The 22,766-nt window shown below is 36.1% G+C and overlaps 1 protein-coding gene across 1 annotated transcript; it reads left to right on the forward strand.

Annotated features, from left to right (window-relative positions):
- Positions 1-798: 798 nt before the first annotated feature.
- abcc2 (ATP-binding cassette, sub-family C (CFTR/MRP), member 2) lies at positions 799-22,766 on the forward strand. The gene is made up of 32 exons (XM_042009635.1): positions 799-1,332; positions 2,890-3,066; positions 3,173-3,304; positions 3,411-3,551; positions 3,702-3,824; positions 3,950-4,005; positions 4,086-4,341; positions 4,491-4,675; positions 5,499-5,676; positions 6,577-6,831; positions 7,961-8,026; positions 8,250-8,387; positions 8,475-8,621; positions 8,704-8,788; positions 8,929-8,995; positions 9,110-9,236; positions 10,295-10,471; positions 10,614-10,781; positions 10,994-11,177; positions 11,314-11,458; positions 11,640-11,742; positions 11,879-12,098; positions 13,290-13,444; positions 14,034-14,189; positions 17,267-17,466; positions 17,594-17,720; positions 17,872-17,973; positions 18,258-18,401; positions 20,090-20,248; positions 20,335-20,501; positions 20,862-21,056; positions 22,448-22,766. Exons 1-32 carry the CDS (start codon positions 1,288-1,290, stop codon positions 22,575-22,577), a joined length of 4,710 nt encoding a protein of 1,569 aa, XP_041865569.1. The 5' UTR covers positions 799-1,287; the 3' UTR covers positions 22,578-22,766.

A 22,766-nucleotide genomic window follows, 5' to 3' on the forward strand; every position in this document is an offset into this window, starting at 1 on the left:
CTTCACTATTCACAGTTCTTCGGTATAAAATGACGTGTTTTCCATTAAGAATGGCATGCTGTGGTGTATTTTTTTTTCCTTCTTCAAGCATAATTCTTTCAATTTACAAACAAAAAACTTGGTTTTCTACAGTCTCCCACTCCACATGTGCCTTAACAAACTACAGTAATGTTATTTTGGGAGCAGTGGCTTTGTTTTTGCAGTGCTGCTATTGTTGTTTAATGTTCTCTTGATTGATTAATAAAAAGAATGTAAAAAGTAAATGAAGTAAAATAACAGGCGTACATATTTATCATAACTTCAACTGAGCAATTCCTCCTGTTTTATCCTGGTTTTTTGTTTCAGTCTCTCTTTCCATTTATACAATTTTTCATGTTTAAATCAGTAGAAATAGTCTATGTTTTGAAATGCAACCCTCAGTCTGCTCAGAGAAAGAAACGCAGCCAACCTGGGAACTCTGCTGTCCCTTCCCCCCACCCACCCACTACAAGTTACTTTTGGCAGTTTTCAGCCTCTCTGGAAAACACTTCAGCAGCTTAATTATCAATCTAATCAAGTTAATTGTGAATATGATTGAATCTGACTTTAACTTGAAAAATGTGTCTCAGAGAAAATGAGTCCCGGGGGAGTGAAGGCATGCAGAGAAGTGGAACCAGAACAGGAAGGGGGATCTGATGAGACCCCTCCCTTCCCTTCTATAAACACATTCCCTTTTGGAGGGCTGTTCCCTTTACACATAGAAAACAGCACAGTAATACTTACGCAAGCTTTCCTGTATCCCTTTTTTTTTCCCCCCTACAGCCGCTCTTCTGCAGCACTGAACTTTAGACACATGACTACCAAGGAGTGTCTGTGGGTTGGTGCAAAGTTGGATTTTGTCAATGACTTTGACCACATCTGTTAGCTTGTCTCATTTTCACATCAGGACGACTGAAAACAAGCGCGTTGGAGACAACAGACGGCCACCAGAGACTCTTAACTATAAGATCTCTGAACTACACAAAAAAAAGAAAAAAAAAATAGCATTTAAACTGTTCTTGATATTATTGCATGCTTCTGGAATACTAACGTACTCTATCCATACAGGGAGAAGGCAAGTTATTCTTTTTCTTAAAAGGCTTATGGATCAAAGTCTCTGGCAGACACATCCTGCAATTGTCTCTGCTCTGTGGGTGGACGGAGGAGAGAGTACCACTGTTTGAATTACTCTCAGCAGCAGTTGAGTAAAGGGCACAAGGAGTCTAGTTGTCTAATCCTCAAAGGCGACTGAAGCCATCACAGTGGATCATGTGTGCTGCACCTCTAGAGAAGTACTGTGGGTCGATATTCTGGGTGAGTTAAACAGACAGCTAATGAAATTAAATGGAAACTAAAAAGAAATAAAGAAAATTGATTTATTGTGTATTTAGATGAAAAACACTATAAATTTTGATGCACATGCAGCTCATATGTGACTTGCACCTTGAAAGAAAGTAGAAAGACAAGTTTGATACAATAAGACCTAAACACATCGTTTTTAGTGTTTTAAGACAATAAGTATGGCATACAAATTCAAGGATCATAAACAAACAGCTATTTCACTGAAGTTAATAGTTTACACCTGTTCATCTTTTCTGTTCATCATTTTGACAGACAGATGTAAAAACATGGACAGGACTGAGCATATTTAACTAATATTACATACTGTGAACACAACATGTGACTGGACAGTGATGCTGAGGTTGGACAGGACTCAACATGTCCAACATGTTTGTTAGCTTTAAGGCTACATTCCTGTAATACTGGCATGGAGGAAAAAACACTGATGCTGATCTGTGACTGATTCAGTTTTTTTTTTGCAAGATGTTTACAAAAAACATGCATAGATGTATTTAAATTACTATTACCCTCTCTAATGGAAGAATTTTTTGTTTTTTATTACAATTTTTCCATTTTTATCCAGAATGTATCAATTGATTGTAAGATTTTACCTTTTATTTTTGTTTTTAAAGTATATATATATATATATATATATATATATATATATATATATACTTTAAAAGCAAAAAAAAAAAAAAAATATATATATATATATATATATATATATATATATATATATATATATGTATATGATCCACATACAGTAATACTACATTGGTTTTAAATCAGTCATTTCAGTTCCTAAGCAAGTACTTCAATTTTTGGTGAAAAAATCTTTTCACCAAAAATCCACAAAATAAAAAAAACCTTACCATGCAGTTCAGAAAAGAATGGCACACACATACACAGTATGTGCGTGTCTGTTTACAGCAGTTCCATCCACACCTTTATACTAGTCTGTGAAAGAAATGGCATTTTCTCCTGGATAAAATGGAAGTCCGTAACTTCAAGCACTTGGAAAGCTACTCATCTTATTTTTTTTTATCGTTGCTAGAAAGCATGAAGACACGCTCTGTCAAGGTCTGCTGCTTGTTTTTGAAATCAACTAAAAGAAATTGACAAACACACAGAAAATCTCTGTGTGTGCATTAGCAGCAGTTTTTTCAGCATGTTCTGCTTCTACATTACATGCTCATAGAGCAGTGAGCAGAAATAGTCATTTACAACACTGTGATTTACGAACCTTGTTAAAGTAAAGTTTGAACTCTTTAAAAGTCAACAACAAAACAAATACAATGATCCAGAAACAATTCCATCCCTGTATCCAATTAAACAGCACAAAGTCAGAAATTAAGTAAGTGATGTTGTTTTTTGGGGGGGAAATATGCTTTTTATGAATTTACTGCCAGTAACACATTTAAAAAAATAGTTAAAAACAATAAAGTGGATCAGGTGAGAAAGATGATTGGGTAAAATAAGAGCAAATCCGAAATCCTTTGTAATGTTTGTTTGTTTGTATGTTTACCCCAGAATTCTTCATACCTGGATAGAGAGGACCCAGACCTCCCGGTATGTGTGGAGCAGACAGTGCTGGTGTGGATCCCGCTGGGGTTCCTGTGGCTTTGTGCTCCTGTGCACCTGATGTCTATTTGCAAAAGGTCACAAGTAAACACGAAACACCTATCCAAGCTCTACATCTCCAAAACGGTAAAGCATTAACACGCAAGATAAAAAGAAGAAGAAGAAAAACAGACTCTAACATTGTGGAGCTGACAGATTTTAAGCCACTCTCTTCTGTCTCTTTCCTCCTCAGACTGTGGTGTGTCTGTTGTTACTGACAGCCATCGCAGGTTTGGCATTGTCATTAGGAGAATCTAGTCCCAGTAGTCCCGATAAAAAACCAGCTGTATACTATACAAACCCTGTTCTCTACGCAGTCACATGGGTACATATAAGCCTTTCTATTTCTAAATTTTTTTTGCTGCTCAAGATGGAAACATTTTTATTAATTAATTTTTTTCTATTTTGCTCTGGCATGCTTTCTTTGTTAGCTCCTCGTGCTGTTATGTCAGGAAGGAGTAAGGCGAAAGGAAGGAGCAGTAGACTCCACCACACTTTTCCTGTTCTGGCTGCTCCTGGTTGTGTGTGACATTTTCCCTTTCCAAACGCTCCTACGTGAGGCGCTCACGCAGGTATGAGCCAAGTCATTAAATCAAGAAATTGAAGAAAACTTATAAACTTCGCTGTACTTTCTATGTTAAATAACAGCTCTCCACTTCTATCAGGAATACACCATTTAGTTCTTCATCCTCCTCTTCCTTTAACATCTCTTTTACACTCAGGGAGAAGTGAGCGATCTCCCTCGGTTCTGTCTTTTCTATATTTCCTTTGGTCTGGAGCTGATTGCACTTGTTCTCTCAGCTGTAGCTGATGTGCCCCTAGAGGCTCGGGAGCGTGTGAAAAAGGTAACAGATCACACAGATGTTTTATTTACTTTTTTATAACTATAAAATTCATAATCAAATGCAATACATTTAACCCTCATGATCACCACCCATCTTCATCTGTGGGCTGTTTGTCTTTATTATAGAATCCAGAAGCCGGTGCAGCATTTTTGAACAGAATCACTTTTAATTGGATCAACAGGTAAAATCAGCATTGTTACAGTTTGAATCTCACTTAATACTGTATATACCACATGTCCAACACAGGTGTTGTTTTTCCAGTATGGTGGTGAAAGGCTACAAACGGCCTCTGGTTCAGGAGGACATGTGGGATCTGAATGAGGTGGACAGTACCCCTTACATTAGCAGTCACTTCCAACACTTCATGCAGACTGAGTTAGCTGCAGCCCGAATTCGGTTCCATTCACAGTTGAAGAAGAAACCAGTTAAAAGCAGAAGCAAATCGCCAGAAGAAGCTTCACAAAACGGCCTCTCCAGCGCTCTGGGGAAAGGTGTGAGCCAGGATGCCTTGGTGATGGTGAGAGTCTGCATTAAAAACACAAGGGCACCCCATTAAACTCCAAACAGATTTTATTATTATGTTAGAAGCCTTTCTTATTCGTTTCCAAGCATCTCATGCAAATTGCTGTTGAAAAGATCTCATACGTAACATATGTTTTGATTTAGGAGGACAAAGGAAAGAAAGCAGAAGGCAAAAAGAAGAAAAAGGATAAAAAGGAGGAGGAAGAGGACTATCCCAATTCATGGCTTATTAGCACCATTTACAAGACTTTTAAATGGCTTCTGATTGAATCGGCCGTGTTTAAGCTTCTGCAGGACTTGCTGGCTTTTGTCAGTCCTCAGCTCCTAAAGTAAGTTTTTTTAAATTAAGTCAGTCATTAAACCAGATCATTATATTGCAATTTTTCTGACCCCATTCCAGGATTACTTTCTCAGCATTGTGTGTTACTTAAATTTAGCAATTTAGCACAAAAAGAAAATAAGCTTTTTCTTTCCATAACTGGCATAATTATATTAGCCACAGTACAGCTCTTTTAAACCATTTATTCAGACCATAAGTTGTGTTGAGGCAGATGAGGTTAATGCATCTTTAAGCTGAGTTGAAGAGCAGGCTGCCGCGGTCCGGAGGCTTCCTCACCTTTCAGCCTGCTCTCCCACAGATCATTGATGAGGCTCTGATCTGGATTCTGGCTGAGTCACTCTAAAATGTTAACCTTATTTATTTTTTGTTAACCATTTTATGATCACTAACCCCTTGTTCAGAGTCAAAGAGCAACACAGCAAGGTCCGTTACCACGTTTCTCATTCATCTTTACTCTTTATTTTGTAACCTATAACAGCTGCAGAGATTTAACATAGTTAATTTATCAGAATTTGCTAAGCCCCAACTAAAGCCTTGTAGCCTAAAACATATATCTCGAAAGATGTTTAAATTAACATGCTCCAACCTTGTGAATCTCCAAACGTAGTTTAACTATTTACTACTCATTGATTAGTTTAAACAGCAACTGATAAGACCGAGGCAGAGAAAAAAAAGGGAGGGCATTTGAAGAGAAAAATACAATATAGAAAACAAAATTAGAGTTATTATACAACCATGTAATGAGCAATTTAGAGTTATATGGATGCAAGTATAAGCTGGAGGGTTGAGATTATCCATTTCTCTTTTTCTAGACTGATGATATCCTTCACTCAGGACAAATCCAGCTATGCCTGGGTAGGATATTTGTATGCAGTGCTGCTGCTGCTGGTGGCTGTTCTGCAGTCCTTATTCCTGCAGCAATACTTTCAACGATGCTTTGTGCTCGGGATGAAGGTTCGCACGGCAATTATGGCTGCTGTGTACAAAAAGGTAACAAAAGATCTTTTATACCTCAGTGTGAAGAATTACCTCCTTACTGAAACTTGAAATGTATTTTCATTTTACTTTTTTAAGATGAGCAGCTTAGCCCAGATCTTTCAAACACTGCTAGCACGTATAAAATTATAACACATGATGGAGGCTGAACATATTACACAATATGACCACAACTTACTTCCGTCTATCAACTTTCTATTCATACTTATTGTAATGCTGGTTGTAGTGGGTCTGTAGCAGCTAATAAGTGAGAGGCAGGATACACACTGGATGGGTCACAGCTTGCAGTGACCACCGTATTGCAGTCTATTGCAGTGACCACAGTTTACTAAACATTCTTAAATAACATTTTTAATTGTCACAAATTATTAGAATTATTTAGAACCATATAAATGCATTATAATGTCATATATATGTCCTTGAAATGTATTACAGATATAATCAAATGATTAGTTTGTCACCAGCAATGAAGATAAAGGCACATGCTGTACCATTTCTTATTTAAATATAAATTACTGCTTGTACTTTTCAGCAGCCATTAAAGTGAGTTGATTGGTAGATGTTTGCATTTAAAATTTCTTTTATGAAAACATGTTTATATTTCAGTGAAAATAAAGGGCAAAATTAGGTGCTCTAGTATTACAAAAGCAGTTTACTGAGCTATTCAGTCCTGTATATTGTGGTATAAACCAATACCTGCAGCTTTCAAACAATGGTAACAGAGCGAGTCTATTTTACTGAAGACATGAACAATTGCTGGCCTTTGAAGTTCCATACTGCTAGATCTATTTTTAAAGGTTTTAAAAATTAAGGGTAAAGCTGAGGTTACTGTATAACTACTGCCTCTTCAAATTTCTACTTAATTGTGCCTTCTCTGTCTTTTTTTTTCTGAAGTCACTGGTAATGTCTAACGATACCCGCAAAGAGTCAACAGTTGGGGAAACGGTGAACCTCATGTCAGCTGATGCCCAGCGCTTCAACGATGTGACCAACTTTATCCACCTGCTGTGGTCCTGCCCTATGCAGATCATTGTGTCTATTGTTTTCCTATGGCTGGAACTGGGACCATCTGTGTTGGCAGGACTGGCAGTAATGGTGCTAATGGTGCCAATCAATGGACTGCTAGCCACAAAGGCCAGAAAAATCCAGGTCAGTACATTTAATAAAATAAACAGGACAGTAGTTACACCAAGAGCAATACATTACTAATATATTTTATCATATACAAACAGGAAATGCTTATTTTTCCTTTGATATAATTAAAGTGAGTGACACGTGTGACAGACTTACTGTCACACATGTTATTTTCTATTCTGGAAATAGTCATTTATATTCACCCTGGTTTATATAAGCATGTTCAGTGAATGGGTTGACTTTTTATTAAGCTTTACACAGGTCTGTTAATGTTCACATCAAGCAACACAATGAGGGGTAAAGTTTATTTCCAGCATATGTAAATGTGGCATGATTTTGGTTTTAAAAGGGCTTCAATTTTCTAAAGTGCTGCTTCCCCCAGACAGTTTCAAATGCAGCCCTTTATAAAGCTATGCATGGATAATTTAGAAACTACCAGACTATCATTAAAAAGGATACAAAATTCTTTATTCTATAATAAAACATCTTTGAACAGAATAAGCTCATTTTGATATTGTACGTTTGTTAACAACATAAAAACAACCAATATGTAAATCTGTTGCCTTTGCTCCTAACGCACAAACATAACTTGACTTGTGCATGAAGGTATTTTAAAGATCATCTTAAATATCCAGATCAGACTTTTGAAAAAGGAGTATTTTTATAAATAGTTGTTTACTGGATGAATGTGCTGTCAAGACAGCTGCAGGTTTTATGCAATCATGACAAAATGATCGTAATCTATAAACCTTGTAGAAAATTCCTGCTAGTGTATTTTGAAGGTAGGCGATACTGATGTAATGACGCAAATGAAGTGCTTTTTAAATGTCACCTTTAATCACTATGTTATGCTTTCCAGATATTTCATGCACGCTTCGGATTAATGCATTATCTAATCAGTCAGCTCTTCCTAACGCTAAGATTTTCTGTGAAGATTTTTTTTATGAAATAAAAATGTATATTGCTTTGCGGCATCATATATTTCATATTATTGCCAATGACTTGCATTTACATTGGAAAAGCTAAAAGCTGGGGTTATATGAAACCAAGAGGCTTTAAAAACGTTTCAGTTTAAACTTGATATAGCATCTTCTCTTTCTGTTTTAATAAGATTATTAATGATGTACATTAAATTTCTTTTCAGATTGAGAACATGAAATACAAAGACAAAAGACTAAAAATAATGAATGAACTTCTCAATGGGGTCAAGGTGAGTGTCCCTGTTTAATAATTTTGTGGAGTTTGTTAAAGTTGTTCTCATATGAAAACAGTTCATATCTCTGGGATCAATGTTTGACACTTTATTGGAAATTTAACTTTGTACCTGTGTTTGTTTTGGCATAAAGTATCAAAGCTTGGCTCTTCCACTTACCAGTTGTTGTGCCCCCCATAATGCACCTCATCCTCTCCTTCATCCTGTATCTTCTGATCAGATTCTGAAGCTATTTGCATGGGAGCCGTCTTTTCAGGCTCAGGTGGAAGACATTAGAGGACAAGAGCTGAAGGTCATGAAGAAGTTTGCCTACTTGACATCTGTCTCCACCTTCATCTTTAGCTGTGCCCCTGCTGTGGTGAGATACCAGGAGTTTTGGAAGAAAAAAAAAAAGAATCTTATCTTTTTTTTCCCTCACACTGTCTTTTCCTTTCTTGGGGGGCAGGTTTCTCTGGCTACTTTTGCAGTGTTTGTAAGTGTGAGCCCAGACAATGTGTTAACTCCTGAAAAAGCCTTCACTTCCATCTCTCTCTTCAACATCCTACGATTCCCACTGGCAATGCTGCCAATGCTCATCGCTGCCATGGTGCAGGTAAAGCAACAGCAGTATGTACTCCTTACGTTTACACCAAATGAGACTGAAAGCTCACTGAACTTGTTCTTTGGTGCTTCAGACGACGGTATCTAAGAAGAGACTGGAGAAGTTCCTGGGAGGAGAAGATATAGACAGTGATGTTGTCCGACATGACCCCAGTTTCAGTAGGTTCATTATTAATATACACGTCATATTCTTTCTGCTGAGCACTGAGGCTTGTTCACATGGTTACTGGCACATGTGCAGCATTTTCTTTGCTGAGGAAAATTCTCGTCATTTGTTTCATCTCTGTTCTCTCTACTAGACTCTGCTGTCAGCATCTGTGATGGTTCCTTTGCTTGGGAAAAAGACGCTCAACCGCTGCTGAAAGAGTATGGCTGCTATGTTAAGCTTGAATTAACTCGTGCAAATTACAACAAATAGCAGATATAGAAATCCTTCTTTTGTTTCAGTGTTGAACATATGATTCTGTGTGTGTTTGCTAGTGTATCACTGGATATCAAGCCTGGTCGGCTGGTAGCAGTAGTGGGGGCCGTTGGCTCAGGGAAGTCTTCCCTCATGTCAGCTCTCCTTGGAGAGATGTACGGTACCAAAGGGTTCATTAATATTCAGGTGACTTTTTTTTGTTCTTATGCTAACAGTGTGATTAAAAATAGAAAATCTTTATATGTCGTATTTTACCTTTTGCCACAGATTTACTCTCTCCGGTATTCAGTTATTATATTTTTCCATACCAATTGATTCTATGTTCTCCTCCATCAAATGAAGACAGTTTTAAACATGCTACATGTTAGCATTTATGTTTCATTCACAGACTAAACTGATCAAGGTATATCAGGATTTGTTTAATTATTCTATTACTGTGTTTCATTCGGTTAACCCTCATAGAATCCATCTAGTTTGACCTATTAAAGGGCAGCACATTGACACCCAGCAATTAAAGGATGTTAAATTATTGTATAGATAAAAAAGATCATATAGGCAAGGAAGGTATTTACATATAACTTTTTGTGTGACCATTGGGGGATTTGTGTCTTGTACAAGGGTACCCACTGTGCGCTAGATCCAGGAAGTGAATTACTGAATGAGTAAATATCAATATAAGTGATTAAATAATGTCATAAAAAAAACTCTCATTGCTCTTTGCCAAGCAAAAATAATTTAATCATGTTAAAGCCATAAGCCTGTGTAGCTTTGCAAGCTGCAGTGATTTTTCTGCTTGTTTTGAACAATTAAAAAGCAGTTTTTCAAGTATAAAAGGTATTTTGTGTAGGTGTCATGTTTAAAGTCTCTACATTTGAAAAGACATGTAAGGTGCTCAGGAGGCGTGTTAAGAAGAACCTAGTAAATAAGCATGAAGTGCATTCTGTCACTGTCCATGATTGATGTGTATTTTACTAAAAACATCAGTCATGGATGTTTTTTAAATTAATCTTGAGGGAAGATTATAGCACAAGAGTGGAATAAAGAATTTAGTTTTTATTTAATGCTTCCTGAAATGAGTGAGCCAATAAGACGTATTTCCCTCTGTCTTTTCTTTCCTTTGATACTTCTTAGAAAATTTTGTTTCGAAACACAGCACTCCTTTTTTTTTCAATAAATGTGATCTAATTTGATGCTACCTGCAATACTGAATTCTGTCATCTGACTTTAATCTTTTGTCTGTCCAGGGGTCCCTTGCATTTGTGCCACAGCAAGCTTGGATTCAAAATGCCACTCTCAGGGATAATATCTTGTTTGGCTCCCCATATGAAGAGAAGAAACTCCAAGATGTAATAAAGGCCTGTGCCCTTGGCCCAGATCTGAAGCTGCTGGCTGCAGGAGACCTTACTGAGATTGGAGAAAAGGTAAGTTTTGTAACATTTTTAATTTAGAGTTGTTTAGAGGATGGGAACGTAACTGCTTGATTTTAAGTCTGTAAATAAATCACAAACTCCTCAAGCTCTGTAAGGATGTGTAAAACTTAAACTACTTTTCTATTGTCTTTAGGGTATCAACCTGTCAGGGGGTCAGAAACAACGTGTGAGCTTGGCCAGAGCAGCTTACAGTGAGTCTGATATTTATCTATTAGATGACCCCTTGTCTGCTGTGGACTCTCATGTGGGAAAGCATCTCTTTGATAAAGTTATCGGACCAAGTGGGCTTCTCAAAAACAAGGTTTGTGCTGCGCATTAAAAGTGTTGATTGAAAATGAGAATTAAACTTTTGGAAAATTAAACATTTTCACATTCCTGGAACTTATCAGAGTATTAAAATGATTTAATACAAACCAAGCAGGGAATCAGAATAACAATGTGATTATGAATTTATACTCTTTTTTTTGTCATTTGAGAGTCTGAGTTTTTTTTTTTTTTTTTCTGTCTGTACAGACTCGTATCCTGGTGACTCATGGAATCAGCTTCTTGCCTTATGTAGATGAGGTAGTGGTATTGGTGAATGGACAGGTTTCTGAAATTGGATCTTACAACAGTCTTCGTGCCAGCAATGGAGCTTTTTCTGAGTTTCTCAACACATATGCAAAAGAGCAGAGAAAGCAGACTACTTCTGAGTCAGGTAAATACACTCTTTCCTTCACTAGTAGGAACATGAAAGCTATGCTTTGGTGACTCAGCTAAATCTGATGCTGCATTTTGGCATGTGAATAATATTTTCTGGGTTTCTTTCTCTTTTACGATCGATGTTTACTTAGATGGTAGCCATGATATGGAAGATTTGGAAGATTTGGATCTCATTCCTGACAGAGAGGATGCTCAGCCAGACTGTCCTCCGGAAGACACAGTTTCCTATACACTGAAGAGAGAGAACAGCATCCGTCGCAGCCAGCGTGGCAGCAGGTTTGAGCCTATGGAAGTGGTGGATGATGCCAAAGGGAAACATATACAGTAACAGTCAAAAGTTTGGATGCAGCGACCCATTCATTTTGACTGACACTGTGTGTGTATGTTGTATTTTTACACAACCATTGATTGTATTTTTTTATTCTCTCTTATTTAATCTATGCTTCTTTATTTCTAGTGTCAGAATAAGGAAAAATAGCACTTTAAAAAAGTCTGAAAATGTTGGAGATGAAAAGGCAGGCCAGAGGCTGATAGAGAAGGAAACTATGGAGACAGGACAGGTATTATAAATTACTGTTTTTTTTTTTTTTTTGTTTGTTTTTTTTGTTTTGTTATTTTTTTTTAACAAATGACACCAAATTGAAGCTTTACAATTCAAAGCCGAATCCTAATGGTTTTTTTTTCTTTGGCATCCAGGTGAAATTCTCAGTGTATCTCCAGTACATGCGTGCCATGGGCTGGGGATATGCGGCTGTGGTCTTTGTGATTTACTTCATCCAGAACATTGCTTTCATCGGTCAGAATCTGTGGCTGAGTGACTGGACCACTGATTCAGTCGTGTACTTAAACAAGACATATCCTAACTGGAAGAGGGACACCAGAGTGGGAGTGTTTGGAGCTCTTGGAGTGGCTCAAGGTAACTAAATGGTCTTTTTTTTTATATTCAGTTATTTCCCCAGGTTTCAAAGCCAAATAGAAACTATTTCTGTTCATGACAATGAATATTACCCTGTTTGTTTATATTTTGAATGCAGATCGCATATTTACTATATGCATTTATTTAGAGGAATAACATGCACTCATTGTTATGTTGTGCCCATGACATAGAGTCAGTGACAGGACTGATGTTGGGTAATGATTATGGCCTATGAGAGCTGAGCTCAGCTGAAAACTGAAGAAGGCTGCACAAAGGTTTAAAACCTTATATTGGCAGTATAAAGCCATACATGTGTTATCCATAAAATGTGTGTTTTATTACTTCAAGCTTGAGACTTGTCACGCAGCAAATTTTAAAAGGAAACTGAACAAGAGAAGAAGGGCTAAAGGCATCAGAGCACAAAAATCATCAGAAACTGAACCAAAGAAATCATATTCACCAAAATATCATTTGACTTTCGCCAGCTACTTCTGTCTTCTTTTTATTTAAATTCAGCTTGTCGACTACCGATTGATCCATTCTGTCAGGGGTGTTTTTTATCGCAACTTATTGTTTAAAAAATATAAGCGCTGTGAAAATTGTAGTCTATCAGCTTGAAGTACTGTTAAAAGTACTATTATAAGCTTGCTATTGTAATAGTTAACAATTTACCATTTTGTGAGTGTAGCCAAGTGTTGTCCAAATAATACTGTGATTGTCAACAAGAAATATGTGTTTACCTGTAGATGTGGTTATATTTTTTAATTTCATGTTGTAAAAGAATAAGAATGCGTTCCAAAGATATTTCTGGCTGATTGGTCCCGTCATGCCTTTTTTTCAGCCGTCATCTGACAGTGATTCAGCACATGTGATGGACTGTACTTATGTAGTGCTTTTCTGTCCATATTTTGACCACTCAAAGCACTTTTATACTACATGTCACATTCACCTAATCACACATTACCTGTAGATGTTGTTATATTTGTTCATTTAGGGTTGTGCAGCATAAATTTTAGTAAAATCTACTGTATGGGTTTCTGATCTTCTAAGACGTCACAGATTGTGTCAGATAAAATTCTGTTGATAGTTTTATATGTTGATAAGTATGGCAACTATTTCTCTCACAAATAAAAAAAAATGTCTGCTTTTTTCAATTTAATCCATAATGTAAAACTTCTGCTTTCGTTGCAGGTGTCTTTGTTTTCCTCGGCACACTCCTCTTAGCCAATGCTTCGGTTTCTGCATCTCGTATCCTACACTCAAAGCTGCTTAACAACATACTGCGGGTGCCTATGGTTTTTTTTGACACTACACCAATTGGAAGAGTGGTGAACCGCTTTGCAAAGGTAGGATTTATTTCTTTCTTTCTTTATTTGTTTGTTTATTTTACTTTTGTAGTTGTGGTTTTTGTATTTTTTTTCTATGTTCCTCCTGGTGTGTATGTAGTTTTAAAGAAAGGTTCTTTGTATTGTGACTTTGTCACACAGGGTTGTATTGACTTTTCCTTCCTCATGAGTTTTTTTATTATTATTAAATAACCAAGCAAATTCATACAATTGAATTTATTGGCATTGCACATGTAAGAAAGTAACATCAGTGAGTCTGTATGTGTCCCAGACATAATTTCATAAACCACAGTGGTTGCCAATTTTAATGTAAAGTGTTTATACTGTTTTTAAGAAGATTGAATTGCAATAAAACTGACTGGGTCTGAAACTCCAGAGTAGTAATAGAAAAGTAATAGCTTTATTATTTTTGTTTTTTTTTTATAACAGTGTTTTTTACTGACCTTTTCCTTTCCGTTGTCCTTTATTGTTTTTTTGGATTCATTTTAGTTATACAGTTTCAATTCACTTTGGACTACATGGAAGTGCTGTAATAACCTGCATTTTAAAGTTTTAATCCAGACTAACTTTCCTAACCCTGGTCCTAAAGGACATTTTCACAGTAGATGAAGCCATCCCTCAATCCTTCCGCTCCTGGCTGTTGTGTTTGCTGGGCGTATTGGGGACGCTGTTTGTGATCTGTCTGGCCACCCCTTTCTTCGCCATAATCATCATTCCTCTGGCTGTCATCTACTACTTTGTACAGGTAAGCTAACCAAACCCAGGTAACATACAAGGGGAAAAAACAGATAAGATAATAAAAAAACAGGAGCCTTCAAAATAGGGTAGAACAGAAAACTGATCATTTTTATATTTGTGCTACCTAATACTGGGTGGGGAAATCTGTTACTGTAATCTTGACAGCAACATGTGAAGCAGCTCTGCATCTCCAGACATTACAGATGTTTAACTGTGATATTCATAGCATGAGTAAAAAAGAAAAAAAAAGAAAAATAGTCAGGTCTGTAGTGCCTCCAGGACAAAGACCGTTACTACAGAGCCGTGCTGCTGCAATATATATAGAATGGCCTCTTTCTGAAATAAAGAAGCTAATGCTTTGCCTATAATTTTCTATGCTGAGCTGTTTTTTGTATGTTTGTTTTGTTGTTATTGTTCTTCTTTTCAGTGAAAATAAAAAAACCTTGCTTTTTAGCACAACATTGTATAATGAAAAACCAATAGAGTATTTCTTCTGCCACAACAAAAAGAAAACATCAAAGCTAGAAAATGTGATCTAATAAACCAAAATAAGTATGAGCAAGAGATTTTGAATTGGATTTAAATATTTATTCATTTATTTACTTTTCAAACAGAAACAATGTGCATGACTCTACATATTAAGAGGCTAAATGGAAACATTTAATTTTTTACATTAGTTACTCATTATTCTGGGTGGTTATTTCTTCATCGGTAGCAGGTACAAATGTGCATTTCACCGTACATTGTACTATGAATAGTTGTGCGTGTGACAAATAAAAGCTTATCTCATCCCCGTGTATGCATTGGCTCTCTCTCTCTTTGTCCAACAATCCAAAAACATGCTTGTTAAGCTAACTGTGATTCCAAATCCTCCCTAAGAGTGAGTGCCAGTGCTGTGATGGACTGGTGGGACTGGCGGCCTGTACATGGTCTACCCTGGCTTGTAGCTAGACTCAAAACTGTGACCTTTCATTGGACTGAATCGGTATAGAAAATGAATGGATGCATCTTTGCTGGCACTTTTGATATGAAGTCTCTAATAAATTAAAAATTTGCCAGATCAAACTTAAACTTTATACAGACTCTTGGGTCTTAAAGCAAAGATCAGGGTCACGATAGAGCCCAAAATCTTTAAATTTGCTTTAAACTATTGCTCCATAACTATACTGGTTTTTGTAGAAGAACATAGAAATTGTTTTAAATACATTCAATAACACAGAATATTAGTCGAGACAGCATGAAATATTTATATGAAAGAATTTAGTAGAAATGTCAGAAAAGAAAACACTGATTCACATAATCATCAGGATTCTTGTTTTCTTACATTTAAAATTAGGAAATTATTATTTTTTTTAAACAGTTTTTCTATTTATTTGGTACAAGTGAACTTTGGGTTGTTAAAATTAAAATATTTTAATGTTCAGGAAGCACTTGGATGTGAGTTTCAACTAAAGTCAGTCGCAGACTCCTTAGAAATGGCCAGTTTTTTAGTTTGTAAAGGAATTTAAGAGGAGGAGGAAGCGGAAAAGGAGGAAAATAGATACTTTTTTTTGCACCAAAATTAAAACCTTTTAAGCATTTAACATTTGTTTTCTGGTTTGTAAACTCCTCTGTGGGTTTTACTGGGTAGAAATAAATTTATAAACTGCAGACATTCAAATATTACGCTGACAACATGTGAGACATGAATCATTAATACACATTTTAAAAAGAATTAGGTCAATTATATAAAGCCCTTTGGGACACCAGCTGATGTGTATAATGACTTAGATATATAATTTTCATTCATTCTCTAGCTGGAGCCTATTCCGGCATTAACAGGTGAGAGGCAGGGTACAGCCTGGACAGGTCACCAGTCCATCGCAGGGCCAACACATAGGGGACAAACAACCATTCACACTCACTCCTAGGGAGAAATTAGAGTCATCAATTAACCTAACATGCATGTCTTTGGACGGTGGGAGGAAGCCGTATATATATATATATATATATATATAAATATATATATATATATATATATAAATATATATATATATATATTGGGCCTAATTTTCAATTTTATTAATTTGGGAACGAAAGGAGAGTGGATTTTAATAAGTTTAAAAAACAACTTTACAAAAGAGTTTAGAAAAACCATTACTATTAAAAGACAGCTTCTATCTTAAGTCAAGTGGTAATTGTATTTTTCAGACACATAAAGATAAGGATTGTTTAGTTGCCATGATGGTGCAGATTTGACTTTTTTGTTCAATATGTTGGGTCTTTTTCTAACTTAAGCATGCATTAACTTGTGAGACAGAAATATGCTGCTTAACTTTTAAAGAGGTAGATGCTGTAAAACTTTACAACCTTGAACACAGTCTGAGAAAACAATGACTAATGTGGAGGAACTTAAATTTAAATTCTGACACGTAGGTTTGGTCTAGACTATTCATTGCACATGCGCTGTGTTCCTTGAGTTATGGAAAGTACTTTTTTTTTTTTTTTTTTATTTTTTTTTTTTTTTTTTTTTATTTTTTTTTATTTATTTTTTTTTTTTTTTTTTTTTTTTTTTTTTATTTTTTTTTTATTTTTTTATTTTTTTATGGAAGTTATGGAAAGTACTTAATAGCACAAAGTTTAAGGGTTAAATATTATAACTTTTATTATTTACATTTGACATTCTGTAATATTTTTAACTTAAAAACAAGATAACACAGTTATGAAAGTGATCCATATTTATATAAGCTAAACCTGCACAACTGCCATGCCATTTGCACTACAGTATTCATTTTGCACTATCTGGTTTTCTTTACCCAATATGTTGCTGCTACTTGTGCCTTTTTCATTATTTATATTTTCTTGCTTTTATTCCTTTTATATAGCATAATATAGTTTCTTATATATTGTATAGCAAAGCAGAGACATTTTCTTTTACTTAAAAGATGTATGTTAAATGTTTATTGTCTGCACCTTGGGTCTGTGTGGAAAGCAATTTCGATCCTCTGTATGTCTTCTACATACTGCAGAATTGACAAATAAAGTGACTTTGACTTTGACTTTGATATTTACCTTAAAAAATCATTTCTTTTTCTTTACACACAGCGCTTCTATGTGGCCACATCACGACAGCTGCGGCGCCTGGACTCTGTGTCTCGCTCTCCCATTTACTCTCACTTTGGTGAGACTGTGTCCGGTCTGTCGGTGATAAGAGCCTACAAGCATCAAGAGAGGTTTCTCAAGCACAACGAAGTAACTATTGATGAAAATCTCAAAAGTGTTTACCCGTGGATCGTGTCAAACAGGTCAGATATTAACGGATACCTGCAATCATGACCACATGTTATACTGTTGTGTTTTCCAGCGTGATGGCTTTTTTTTATTTTTGTGTCTCTGTTTTGTGTATCGGCATGATGTTCATTGACTCTACAGATGGCTGGCCATTCGTCTGGAGTTCCTAGGAAATCTTGTGGTGTTTTTTTCCGCCCTGTTTGCTGTCATTTCTAAAGACACTATCGATGGCGGCCTGGTTGGGTTGTCCATATCCTACGCTCTTAATGTGAGTTGCTGAATTGCTTGCATTTTTAGGACATTCATTGGAGAACGTGATGATAATGTGGAAAAAACAACAGCAGGTTTAAAGCTGGTTTCTCTGGTGGTGATATAGGTATGACAAGTGTTAACGGAGTCCTCTTGCTTGTGTTTTGCAGGTGACACAAACCCTCAACTGGCTGGTTAGAATGACGTCAGAGTTGGAGACCAACATTGTAGCTGTGGAGAGAGTGAGCGAATATACTGAGCTTGAGAATGAGGTATGCTGAAATGTGTACAGTTACACACTGAACACACAGATACTACACAGATTATTGAGTAACATTATGCAAGTCCTCTAAGCTCTGCTGTTGAATGTTTTCTTTTGTCCATATTATCGTGTAATAAATAGAATGTGTTTGTCACTTGAATAAAGCGAGCATACTGAGGCTGAACTTGCGACCAGCATTATTAATAAAGGGATTAATAAAGTATTTTTCATTTCATTCATTCATTCATTCATTACATCTGTTATTTTTTGTTTGTTTGTTTTGTTTTTTGACAGGCTAAGTGGATAACTAATTCCCGGCCTCCGGAGAACTGGCCCGAGGCGGGAATGCTAAAGTTTGTAGACTACAAGGTCCGTTACAGACCTGGATTAGACCTGGTGCTTCACGGAATCTCCTGTGACATTGCCAGCACTGAAAAGGTTTGTGTGTATATCTGTCACAACCTACACGTGTGTATAAGAAGCTCAGAATTCATCACAAAATCAATCTTAATTAGAACTGTGTGTAAATAAGTAAACCTCTTCATCAATAATGATCTGTCAGGAGGGGTTAATTGTGGACAACTAGTCTTTCAAACCATCTAAATGTGATCATTAGAACAACTAATTAATTAGAAGAAAATGTATAGTTTCTTTTTATTAAGTGATTGACTTTTAAGGATTCCCACATGGCAAGTTTGAGGACTTTTAATAGATATTCTGTCATAAACAAAATTTAATTTAATCATTTGTGTTCTCAGGGGGGAAAAAAATCCTAAAAGTGTAATTCCCAAATTTCCCTGAGGGCTCTCCGAAGGGATTAATAAAGTATTTCTATTCTATTCTATTCTAATTATACAAGAAAGGTTTAGTCAAGATGACATTTTCTCATACTTAATTAAAACCCCAGAAGCTGTACGTAGGAACATATTTTTCCATTTCATATGCTTAATTGTTTAGGATATCTAGCTGAAGGATTATTCTGGCAGGTTTTAAAATTTCAGACCACATTTTCCACACATATGCTTCCCATCGAGCCAAACTTTGCTTCCACAAAAAATATTTGATGAAATAAGATATTTTTTTATTTGTTCATTCATTCATTTAGTTGAGCTCAAGGAATCTCAGCAGATAATTGGGCTTCTGTTGTCAAATTCTCAGTATTGATCATCATGTGGAGTTAAGGTCAAACATCAAATGAACAGTAATCAAAGGGGGAAAGAAACTTTAATGATTGCATCTTTAACCATGTGAACATTTCTCTGTTTGTCATTGGAATAAAAGCAAATTTGGTCTAAAATAAATTAATTAGTCAAGTTCAGATAATCTTTTGATCTCCCAATAATAATAAGCATTAGATGTTGTTGTAATAATACAATGAGAAATAATTTTAGATTATCATGAAATTAATGAACTTTATTGTTTAGTTTAATCATTGCTGTATTAGTATTAGTTCTATTAGTGTAAAGAAAATCTACCCTTCATTAGCAAATGATGTGCATTGCACAATGAGAAACCAAACAGCTCCGTAACTTTGAAGTCATGCGACAAAAAAATAGGACAGAATATACAGCAGCCTCTTAATGATGACAAACCTAAATAAAACTGTACATCCGTACCTCCCATTGAACCTGTCTTCATCTTTAGAAGGCAAATGATTTTTTTTAGTTACTTGGATCTGGTCTCATTTGATTTTCTTTGTAGTCCAATTAGCTGAGATCATTCCTTTATTTTTTTTTTCTTGTGGCTTTTCTGCAGACAGATCTTCATTTTCTGTTCAGCCTTTGATTTTACATTATCTGTGTACACAGTTTGAAGCACAAGACATGAACTCTAACATACAAACTTCTTATCTTTTCAAATTGTCTGCAATAAAACAGAGAGATTATAAACTTCATTAAATACTTGGCACTCTGGAGTAATGCTGTCGTCTTTGTCAGATGTAACATTTATTTGGTAGCTATGGGTTTATAACCTTTCATAAACTGATTATTACTTTCAGCTTCAGATTATTGAACATAAACTCCACTTGTTTACATTCCCAAGCTGAAGGAGTTTAAAAGCTTTCCAGGAACTTCATCAGCCATTAGGTCTTCCTCTGCTTTCATGTTTTCTCTCCCTGTCCTCAGATTGGTATAGTAGGCCGCACAGGAGCCGGGAAATCAAGTCTGACAAACTGCCTGTTTCGAATTATTGAAGCAGCTGAAGGGAAAATCCTCATTGATGATATAGATATCGCCACAATAGGACTGCATGACCTGAGAAACAGGCTCACGATCATCCCTCAGGTATTTAAATAAATTCATGAAGTAAAATAACGGCACGATGTGTAAGTTGACGCCGTACACACACCTATCCAACGTGTTGAGTGCAGGATCCAGTTTTGTTTTCTGGCACGCTGAGGATGAACCTGGATCCATTTGACAAATTCAGTGATGAAGAGATTTGGAGGGTACTGGAGCTCTCCCACTTGAAGAACTATGTATCAGGGCTGGAGGAAGGATTACAACATGAAGTAGCAGAAGGAGGAGAAAATCTCAGGTGACAAAACACATCTTTGAAAAATCCTTAAAGATACAGAGATAATAATGTAATAATGTGTAAAACTACAACAATAATTCTAAATCCCAAATAATTATTTAACAAAAAAAGTTTCCATTAAATGCTATGATTTCTTTCTGGTCTCTAAAACAGACACAGATTAGAAACCAGGTACTAATTGTATTAAAACCTATTTTCAACATTCACACTTCTTGTGTTTTTTTGTGATGTTTCCCATCAGTGCAAAAAATATTTAATGTGTTAAAACTAAACTAGGTCTAATGAAAATTAACATATGATCCCTTTTATTTCTGAGTACCTCAAAAGACAGTCTATAAGTGTTATGTCCTCTTCTGCCAGCGTTGGGCAGAGGCAGCTGCTGTGTCTGGCTCGAGCGCTGCTGAGAAAGTCTCGCATCTTAATACTGGATGAAGCCACAGCAGCTGTTGACTTGGAGACAGACGATTTGATTCAGAATACCATCCGCAAAGAGTTCTCTCACTGCACTGTGCTCACCATTGCCCACCGCCTGCACAGCATCATGGACAGCTCCAGGTGAGTCGGTGTACTTGAGAAGGTTTTAACTGAATGTCTTAATATCTGTTTTAATCTCCCCTTTTTCTTTTTCTCCACTGCTGGTGAGGCAGACAAACGTTCTTCCTTTTTAAACTGCAATATTTAATAAAATGAGAAATGAAATTCAAAAAATCCAAATTACCATATGAGCTCACTTTGGTTGACAATGCAAAAACCTGCTACATGGCAAAATATTTTAACCTCAAGTTTCTATTTAGACTTTTTTTTTCCTTTCATGATGATCATCCTATCAACATAGGACTAGTTTAAAAGATGAGGAAAGCTTATTTATGATATTGAAGTCATCTTAGCCTGTGGCATTTCCATAGTTATGATGAAGCTGTATAAATAAATCAGCCACAACATTTTTGACCCTTTCAGGCATGGACATGAAAGCTCTTAAAGCATCCAGCGCTGAAATGCTGGCGATGGATTCTTCAGTCCTCTGGGGTGATTAAGTAGGGCATCTGTGATTAGGCTTTTAAAGGCTTGCCCTATGATGCTCAATGGGATCTGGGGGGATTTGATTGATTTGCCAGTGCCTTGGGTTCATAATGTGCTTTGGAGTTTTGCTGCAGAAGTGTGTGTTTAGACAAGAGGCACAGTTGCAGTTGCGGTAGGGCTCCATTGCCACAGAGGGTGTGCACAGTCTGCAAAGATGTAGATGATTTTGCTTTCAATCAAGAGAATGTATGCAATTCACCTTGTAGGAGTAATAAAGTGGCTGATCTATGCAGTCTGTCTCTTGGGTAGCTCTGTTTTTCTTTTCCATTTTTTGACCTTTGTTTTCTGTTTGAGTCTCAAACAATGGGCTAGTATGAAATAATATCAGATTTCATGGATCAAGTGTTTCTCTAGCTGTAAGGTCCATGTCACCCTCTGTGCACGTACCTGTAAAAAGAATCAGACATGAAAAGATCTGTGACTTCAAAGTCTCCAGCAGTCTCACCTGGATAAGAGTGCCAAAGATCAGGAGAGAAGAGTAAGGACAAAGTTTCTGAATACATCAGTTGCACGTTATATATTTGTAAACGGACTTCACATATTTTAGAGGGTGATATTGTGAAATAAGTTGACATTTAGGGCACTGTGTTTTGGTGAATGCAACCTAAAAATAATAAAAGTGTTCTTTTTCCTTGTCATTTGTTAGTTCTGCAGCTCTACAAGATTGCATGAAAGGAAACTTAAAATGACCATTAGTCTCTTCCCTCATTTTCTCCTCTGTTCTTGTTTATTTCCTGAGCTGACTTTATGCAGATGATGATGTGTAGATATCTATCTTTGTCACGCATGAGCAGGATTTTTTTTTTTTTGCCAGTATCACAACTACTCAGTGGGTCATTACGACTAATTGTGTTCCTCTTCTGCAGGGTAATGGTGCTTGATGCTGGCAAGATTGTAGAATTTGATTCTCCAAGCAACCTGCTTGAAAAACGAGGCCATTTCTATGCCATGGCAAAGGATGCTGGGATAACACAAGACGAAATCTCTGTTCTCTAACTTGCATTTTCTAAAGGATTAAATGATTTTTACTTAAATTTTCTTTACTGTTTGTTTTTTAAATGCCAAATAAACATTGTGACATGTATTGTATTTATAAATAACAATATAAATGAATCATACTGTACATAGAAACAATTTTTGTATGCGAAAAATAAATATTCTTCACTGGAACAAATCTTTAATGGA

The sequence above is a fragment of the Melanotaenia boesemani genome, chromosome 16 (genome assembly GCF_017639745.1).
Source record: "Melanotaenia boesemani isolate fMelBoe1 chromosome 16, fMelBoe1.pri, whole genome shotgun sequence".
In the NCBI taxonomy this organism is placed as follows: domain Eukaryota; kingdom Metazoa; phylum Chordata; class Actinopteri; order Atheriniformes; family Melanotaeniidae; genus Melanotaenia; species Melanotaenia boesemani.